Source organism: Corvus hawaiiensis (genome assembly GCF_020740725.1).
Source record: "Corvus hawaiiensis isolate bCorHaw1 chromosome 34 unlocalized genomic scaffold, bCorHaw1.pri.cur SUPER_34e, whole genome shotgun sequence".
Lineage (NCBI taxonomy): Eukaryota > Metazoa > Chordata > Aves > Passeriformes > Corvidae > Corvus > Corvus hawaiiensis.
This window is the reverse complement of record NW_025963259.1, coordinates 24,657-32,759: the sequence shown is the minus strand read 5'-3', so window position 1 is coordinate 32,759 and position 8,103 is coordinate 24,657. Positions and strand designations below refer to the sequence as shown.

Below are 8,103 nucleotides of genomic sequence, written 5' to 3'. Positions count from 1 at the left end.
AATGTTCAGCCTTGGAACAGCTCATAGGGTGATTACGGTACCTGCACCCCAATATTGAATGGCCTGAACTCCAGCATTAGGGCCTAGGACAGCCTTTAGGATAATTACGGTACCTGCACCCCAATATTGAATGGCCTGAACTCCAGCATTAGGAGCTGGGACGGCCTTTAGGATAATTACGGTACCCGCACCCCAATATTCCACGGCCCAAACCCCAGCATTAGGGCCTGGGACAGCCTTTAGGATAATTACGGTACCTGCACCCCAATATTGAATGGCCTGAACTCCAGCATTAGGAGCTGGGACGGCCTTTAGGATAATTACGGTACCTGCACCCCAATATTCCACGGCCCAAACCCCAGCATTAGGGCCTGGGACAGCCTTTAGGATAATTACGGTACCCGCACCCCAGTATTCCACAGCCTGAACCCCGGCACTGGGGCCTATGACAGCTTTTAAGATAATTACGGTACCTGCACCCCAATATTCCACAGCCTAAACTCCAGCATTGGGGCTGGGACGGCCTTTAGGATAATTACGGTACCCGCACCCCAATATTCCACAGCCTGAACTCCAGCACTGGGGCTGGGACAGCCTTTAGGATAATTACGGTACCTGCATCCCAATATTCCATGGCCTGAACCCCGGCATTGGGGCTGGGACGGCCTTTAGAGTAATTACGGTACCTGCATCCCAATATTCCACAGCCTGAACCCCAGCACTGGGGCCTAGGACAGCCTTTAGGATAATTATGGTACCTGCACCCCAATATTCCATGGCCTGAACCCCGGCATTGGGGCTGGGACGGCCTTTAGAGTAATTACGGTACCTGCATCCCAATATTCCATGGCCTGAACCCCAGCACTGGGGCCTAGGACAGCCTTTAGGGTAATTATGGTACCTGCACCCCAATATTCCATGGCCTGAACCCCAGCAGTAGGGCTGGGACAGCCTTTAGGATAATTACGGTACCTGCACCCCAATATTCCACAGCCTGAACCCCGGCATTGGGGCTGGGACAGCCTTTAGGATAATTACGGTACCTGCACCCCAATATTGTCCCCTTTTTCAGGCCCTTATATTAAGGGCATTACGGCTTCCCCCCCCCCCCCCCCCCGCCCCTAATAGCTGCCCCGGGAGGGGCGGGGCCAGGGGTAGAGGGGGCGGGGCTAAGGGGCAGGGGGCGGAGCCAGGGGCTGTCACTCACCCCAGCCCCACCGCGGGGCCCGGGGGGCTTCGGGGGTCGCCCCGGCTTCTTCTTCTCCTTCCCCTTGGTCAGCGGCTTCTGGGAGGGAGGGGGGTCAGTGGGGGGGGGCGGGGGGAGGGGCTGGGGGGTCCCGGATGTGCTCTGGGGGTGGGGGGGGGGGGGGGGGGTCCCACTCACTCTCTGCCGGGTGCTGGAGGCGTCACTGGGCTCCCTCTCCACGGGGGGCTTCCACTTCTGGGGGGGAGGGGGGGAAATGGGGGTGAGGGGGGGCACTCAGGGGTCCAACCCCACCCAGGACATCCAGGGGTCCCGGCTGTGCCACCCCCGGGGGTCCCGCACTCACCTCTGTCAGGGGCCGCGGACTCTGGGTCTTCTTGGCCGCCCTGGCTTTCTGGGGTGGGGGGGGGGAACAACACAGGGTGGGGGGGGTGGGGGGGTCAGGAGGGGATACCCCAGGGTGCGGCAGGAGGTGCCAGGGGGTCCCCGAGGCGCTCGAGGGGGAGGGGAAGGTGAATTGCGGGGGGCGGTCCCACCTTGGGGCGCAGGCAGCGGCGCCTCAGGCAGCGCCACTGGCGCTTGAGGCCCGGCTGCAGCCGGCGCAGGCAGATGCAGCAGCTGCCGCAGTCCTCGGTGCTCAGGCAGCCGGCGCAGGAGCCGCAGCCCAGGCCCTGCGGGGACACGGGGCAGAACGTGGGAGAACGTGGGAGAACGTGGGAAAATACGGGAGAATATGGGAGAATGTGCAACCACAGATAGGGGACAGGAGCCACAGCCCAGGCCCTGCGGGGACACGGGGCACAGTGCGGGAGAACATGGGAAAATGTGGGAGAATATGGGAGAATATGGGAGAATGTGCAAGCACAGATAGGGGACACGGGGACAGGGGGACACAGGGACAGGGGGACAGGGGCAGCAGCCCAGGCCCTGCGGGGACACGGGGCACAGCGTGGAAGAACATGGGAAAATATGGGAAATAATAGGAGAAAATAGGAAAATATGGGAAAATGCACAGCCACAGACAGAGGACAGGGGACACAGGGACAGGGGGACACGGGGACAGGGGCAGCAGCCCAGGCCCTGCGGGGACACGGGGCACAGCACGGGAGAACGTGGGATAATGTGGGAAAACACGGGAAAATGCGGGAGAAAATAGGAGAATATGGGAAAATGTGCAACCACAGACAAGGGACAGGAGCCACAGCCCAGGCCCTGCGGGGACATGGGGCACGGCACGGGAGAACATGGGAAAATGTGGGAAAACACAGGAAAATATGTGAGAATATGGGAGAAAATAGGAAAATATGGGAAAATGCGCAGCCACAGACAGGGGACAGGGGACACAGGACGGGGACACAGGACAGGGGGACAGGAGCCGCAGCCCAGGCCCTGTGGGGACACAGGGCAGAACACGGGAAAGGAGAAAATGGGAAAATGCACAGCCACAGATGGGGGACAGGGGACATAGGGGACAGGGGGACACAGAACAGGAGCCACAGCCCAGGCCCTGTGGGGACACGAGGCACAGCATGGGATAATGTCAGAGAACACGGGAAAATGCGGGGAGAAACACAGAAAAACGTGGGAAAACACCGAAAAACGTGGGGAAAACACCGAAAAACGTGGGATAACGTGGGTGAATGTGCAGCCACAACCAGGGTAGGGGGGGGGGACAGGGCTCAGGTGACCATGGCAGGATATGGGAGAAGGTGGGGAGAACACAGATAGACGTGGGAAAACACGGGAAAACACGGGAGAAAACGGGGAGAAGAACGGGAGAAGGCACAGCCACAGCCAGGGGACAGCGGGACAGGGGTCAGGCAGAGAGCACAGGAGCCGCACCCAGGCCCTGCAGGGAACGTGGGGTGACACCAGGATGGGACACCCCCAGGTAACGTGGGGTGACACCCAGTAACACCCAGCAACGAGGGGTATCAGAGCACAGCGTTAATTAACGCAGCTAACGCTTAATTAGCACGGGTTAACGTTAATTAGCGCCGGTGTCCTCGGACAAAGAAGGAGGGGGACACCAAGGAGGGGACACGGAGGTGACAAAGAGGTGGCAAGGGGGACACCCAGCCCAGCAGCAGCCCAGGGGTGCGGGTGACACCCGCGGGGGGAGGGAGGGTGACACCAGGACGGGGGTGCTGGTGGCACTGGGGGGGTGACAGCGGCACGGGGGGGGGCCGGTACCTTCTTGACGATGCGCAGGCAGCGGCGCAGGAGGCACTTGGGGGTCGGGCCGGGCCCGGAGGGGCCCCCGGGGGGGTTGCGGGGCGCAGGCGCTGCAGATGCCGCAGTCCTCGGGGATGCGACAGGCCTGGCACGAGCCACAGCCCACCCCGCTGTGGGGAGGGGGGTGTCAGGGGTCTGGGGGGCACGGCAGCGCCACAAAGCCCACCCTGAGGGGCTGGGGGGGCACGGCAGCACCCCAAACCCCCACCCTGAGGGAGTGGGGAACACCCAGGGGCACGGCAGCCCCCCCAAACTACCCTTTAAGGGAGTGGGGAACACCCAGGGGCACGGCAGCCCCCCCCAAACTACCCTTTAAGGGAGTGGGGAACACCCAGGGGCACGGCAGCCCCCCCCAAACTACCCCTTTAAGGGAGTGGGGAACACCCAGGGGCACGGCAGCCCCCCAAACCCCCACCCAAGGGATCTGGAGAACACCCAGGGGCACGGCAGCGCCCCCAAACCCCCACCCTGAGGGACTGGGGAACACCCAGGGGCACGGCAGCCCCCCCAAACCCCCACCCTGAGGGGCTGGGGGGGCACGGCAGCGCCACAAACCCCCCACCCAAGGGATCTGGGGAACACCCAGGGGCACAGCAGCCCCCCCCAAACCCCCACCCTGAGGGACTGGGGAACACCCAGGGGCACAGCAGCCCCCCCAAACCCCCACCCAAGGGATCTGGGGAACACCCAGGGGCACGGCAGCCCCCCAAACCCCCCCAAGGGGACTGGGGGGTACCTTGTAGAATCGCTGCTCCCGGTTGAAGTCTCGTCTCTGGGCTGGGGGGAGATGGAGGAAGGGGGTCAGGGTCACCCCAATTTACCTGGGATCCCCCCCCCAGAGCCCTCCAAGCTCCCTGAGCCCTCCCCTTCCCCCCCCCCCCCCCCCTCGGCTCTGCTCCCCAGGATGGTCCAAAACAGAGGAAAAAGGAAGCAAGGAAGGATCAGGGAGGAGGAAGGGGAAGTTTCAGAACAATAAAATGAGCATAATCACAGGGTGGAAGCAATTCAGGGGATGATGATGATAATGGGAAAAAACTGCAGAGAATGAAAGACAAGAAGAGGGAAATGAGTACGAGAAAAAGAAAGAAAAAGCTTTGAAAAGGGGGGAAAACCCTCAGAAGGAGCAGGAGCGTGAGGAGGATGAGGAGGAGGGGCGCTGAGGCCGAAGCTCACCACGGCAGTCAGGGCAGAGCCAGCGGCAGCGGCGCTGGGGGGGGCAGCGACACCCCCGGGAAGAGGCTCTGGCAGCCGGCGCAGAGCCTGCGGGGGAGGGGGGCGGCATTTTGGGGGGGGGCAGGGGGACCCCAACACCCCCACGGCACCCCCCAGCCCCCAGGGATCCCACAACCCCCCCGAGGGAACCCCCCTACCCTGAATTTCTCCCCAGTGACCTCCCCCCAAACTTCCCCCAGGGAACCCCTGGGGACCCCCACCCTTCCCTGGGACCCCCACCCTCTCCTGGGACCCCTTCCTGGGGACCCCCACCCTCCCCTGGGACCCCAACCCTTCCCTGGGCACCCCCTCCTGGGGACCCCCCACCCTTCCCTAGGACCCCTCCCCCCACACCGAGTTCCAGGAGACCTCCACCCCCACCTGGGGGACCCCACGACCCCCAGGGACCCCCCCCCCAGTCCCCCACTCACGCCACCACCCCGTCCTGGGGGGGCTCCGGGGGGCGGCCGCTTCCGGGTCCTGCGGAGGGGGGGCTCCGGCGGGGGCGTGGCCTCAACGGGAGGGGGCGTGGCCTCGACTGAGGGGGGCGTGGCCTGAGCCAGCAGAAGCAGTGCCTGGACAGGAGGGGGCGGGGCCCACGACCGGAGGGGGCGGGGCCTGCGCAGGGAGGGGCGGGGCCTGAACCGATGCGGGCGGGGCCTGAACCGATGCGGGCGGGGCCTGAACCGATGCGGGCGGGGCCTGAACCGATGCGGGCGGGGCCCTGAACCGATGCGGGCGGGGCCTCCTGTGGCAGGGGCGGGGCCTTGTCGGTCTCAGCCCCGCCCACCTCCACCTCCACCTCCTCCTTCTTGACGATTTTGGGGGGCTCCGGGAGGGGCCCGGCGGGCAGGCGCCATTTGGGGCTCTTCCTGGGCTGAGAGGCAGAAAATGGTGGGGGAGGGGTGTCACAGGGTGGAGGGAGAACCCCTTGTGACCCCCCTCCCCACTTCAAGACCCCCCATTACTGTCCCTCCCCAATTTAGGGACCCCCCCCGCCCCCAATTCAGGGTCTCCTCAAGCCTTCCTCCTTTTTCTCACCCCCCCTCTTTTCCTCCCTCTGCCCCATTTCTTTCTCCCCCCCACCCCAATTCCTCCCCACTTTAGGGATGACCCCCCCTAACCCCAGGGGAGCTGCAGCTTCCCCTCCCCACCCCCACCCCCCAGGCTCTTTTGGGGTTTTTAGGGCCCCTTCCGGGTTCCAGCCCCCGTACCCGGCTGGGGCCGGGCCGCCGCAGCCCCGATTTGAAGTCGAAGTTGCTCAGGTCGTGCCCGGGGCCCAGGAACCGCCGCAGCTCGATCTTGCTGCGGAACTTCTGCCCTGTGGGGCTGCCGGGGGTCTCGGGTCACGGGAGGGGGCCCAAAACCCAAGGAAGGGGCCCCAAAACCGAGGGGAGGGGACCCAGAACCCGGGGAAGGGGTCACTGATCCCGAGGGAGCCCCCAGATGCCAAAGGGAAACAGGGGGAGGAATGGGAAAAGCGGGGGTGGGGGGGGGTCCCAACACAGCTCAGGAGACCCCAAAACTCCTGCTGCGGTCCCAAAAAGGCCCCCCCCGATCCTCAGAATGGCCTGGACAAAACTGAGGGCACTGGAAATATTTGGGGGTGCAGCGCTGGGGGGAAGAAGGGGACACTGAAGCAGCCCCGGGGATCTCCTGGAGAGGGTGGGGGATGGCAGAGGGGCCCTGAACCCCCCCTGGCGGGTGAGGGCTTAGGGGGAAGCCCCCAAACTGACGGGGGGATGGGAGGAGGGAGCTGCACGTGGGGGTGAAAGGGCAGAACCGGCGCCAGCCGCGGTCCGCGGTGCCCTTGGGTGGGGGGGGGGGGGGGGTTGGGGGAAGGGGGAAACGGGGCTGGGGGAGGGGCACCTCCTGTAGTAGGTGTCGCTGCGGCCGCTGGTGGCCCCGGATTTCCGAAAAGCTTCGCGGCGCTGCCAGCCCGGGCCCAGCGCCGGGCACTCGGACCAGCCCTCCGCCATCCTGCGGGGGGGGCTGAGACCCCCGGAGACCGGGGTGGGGATGGGAGTCAGGACCCCAAACATCCCCGGACCCCGCCCCCAAACACGGCCCGGCCGCGCCCCCTCCCCCACGTGATTCCATTGACTCCCCCCCCCTCCCCCCCCTTCCCGCACGCAGCTCCCCCTCCCCCCACACAAACACATCCCCAAATCCGCCCCTCCCCCGCAGGAGGAGCCCCCAAAACCTGCTCTTCTCCTCACAAAGAGCCCCCAAAAGCCCCCCTCAAAAACAGCCTAAAAATGCCCCTCAAAACCAGCCCAAAACTGCCCCTGAAAAACAGCCCAAAACTGCCCCTCAAAAACAGCCCCAAAACCTCCCCTTCTCCTCACAAATAGCCCCCAAAACCCCCCTCAAAAACAGCCCAAAAATGCCCCTCACAAACAGCCCAAACGGCCTTCAAAAAACAGCCCAAAAATGCCCCTCAAAAAACATCCCTCAAAAAACACCCCAAAACTGCCCCTAAAAACAGCCCAGAACTGCTCCTCAAAAACAGCCCCAAAACCTCCCCTTCTCCTCACAAACAGCCCCCAAAACCCCCCTCAAAAACAGCCCAAAAATGCCCCTCACAAACAGCCCAAACGGCCTTCAAAAACAGCCCAAAAATGCCCCTCAAAAAACATCCCTCAAAAAACACCCCAAAACTGCCCCTAAAAACAGCCCAGAACTGCTCCTCAAAAACAGCCCCAAAACCTCCCCTTCTCCTCACAAACAGCCCCCAAAACCCCCCTCAAAAACAGCCCAAAAATGCCCCTCAAAACCAGCCCAAGCCTGCTCCTTGTCCTCACAAACAGCCCCCAAAACCCCCCTCAAAAACAGCCCAAAACCCCCCCCTCCCCCTCACAAACAGCCCAACGCCCCCACAAACTGCCCCTCATAAACAGCCCCAAACCCCCCTTCCCCTCAAAAACACCCCAAAACCCCCCCTTCCCCTCAAAAACACCCCAAACCCCCCCCTTCCCCTCAAAAACACCCCAAACCCCTCTCTTCGCCTCACAAACACCCCAAAACCCCCCCTTCCCCTCAAAACCACCCCAAAACTCCCCCCCACCATCCCAAACAACCCCCAAACTCCCCCTCCCCATCCCAAACGACCCCCAAACCCCCCTTCCCCCTCACAACTCCCCTCCTCACGCCCCCTTCCCCCACACAAACGCTCCCCCCCCCCCGCCCCCCTCAGGGCCCGCCTTTCCCTCCCGGCCGCGTCTCCCCGCTGGGATCGCTCGCCCTGCCCCCTCCACGCCCAAGCCCGGTCCCGCAGCCCCCCAGCCCCTCACCGTGCCCATCCGCCTCCGCCTGTGGCGCAGCTCTTCCTCTTCCTCCTCCTCTTCCCCCCTCCTCTTCCTCCGGCGACGCCGCGAGGCCGCGGGGGGCGGAGGGGGCGGGGCCCCGCGCCGGAAGAGGAAACGCCGGGCGGGAAGAGAAGGGAGGGCGGT

At 64.2% G+C, this 8,103-nt stretch overlaps 2 protein-coding genes across 2 annotated transcripts in view; one reads left to right on the top strand and one right to left on the bottom strand.

Moving 5' to 3' along the window:
- Positions 1-459, top strand: part of LOC125320768 (CXXC-type zinc finger protein 1-like) — a 3,522-nt gene extending 3,063 nt beyond the window's left edge. Inside the window, exon 5 of the mRNA XM_048293176.1 lies at positions 413-459. Within this exon, the coding sequence (XP_048149133.1) occupies positions 413-459 (47 nt within the window). The remainder of the gene's footprint in view (positions 1-412) is intronic.
- A 281-nt stretch (positions 460-740) lies between these two features.
- LOC125320767 (methyl-CpG-binding domain protein 1-like) lies at positions 741-8,084 on the bottom strand. The gene is made up of 10 exons (XM_048293175.1): positions 7,945-8,084; positions 6,521-6,642; positions 5,866-5,980; positions 5,083-5,528; positions 4,176-4,216; positions 3,398-3,549; positions 1,741-1,875; positions 1,551-1,598; positions 1,385-1,441; positions 741-1,285 (listed from the first exon to the last, which is right to left on the bottom strand). The coding sequence occupies exons 1-10, from the start codon at positions 7,951-7,953 to the stop codon at positions 1,091-1,093; spliced, it is 1,320 nt and encodes a 439-aa protein (XP_048149132.1). The 5' UTR covers positions 7,954-8,084; the 3' UTR covers positions 741-1,090.
- Positions 8,085-8,103: the final 19 nt, after the last annotated feature.

Excerpts from the sequence above, each read along its gene's own strand:
- LOC125320767 (XM_048293175.1), bottom strand. Across the intron at positions 5,981-6,520 it reads AGCGACACCTACTACAGGAG|CCCCACAGGGCAGAAGTTCC; the intron begins GTGCCCCTCCCC and ends GACCCCCGGCAG. Across the intron at positions 1,286-1,384 it reads CCTCCAGCACCCGGCAGAGA|AAGCCGCTGACCAAGGGGAA; the intron begins GTGAGTGGGACC and ends CCTCCCTCCCAG.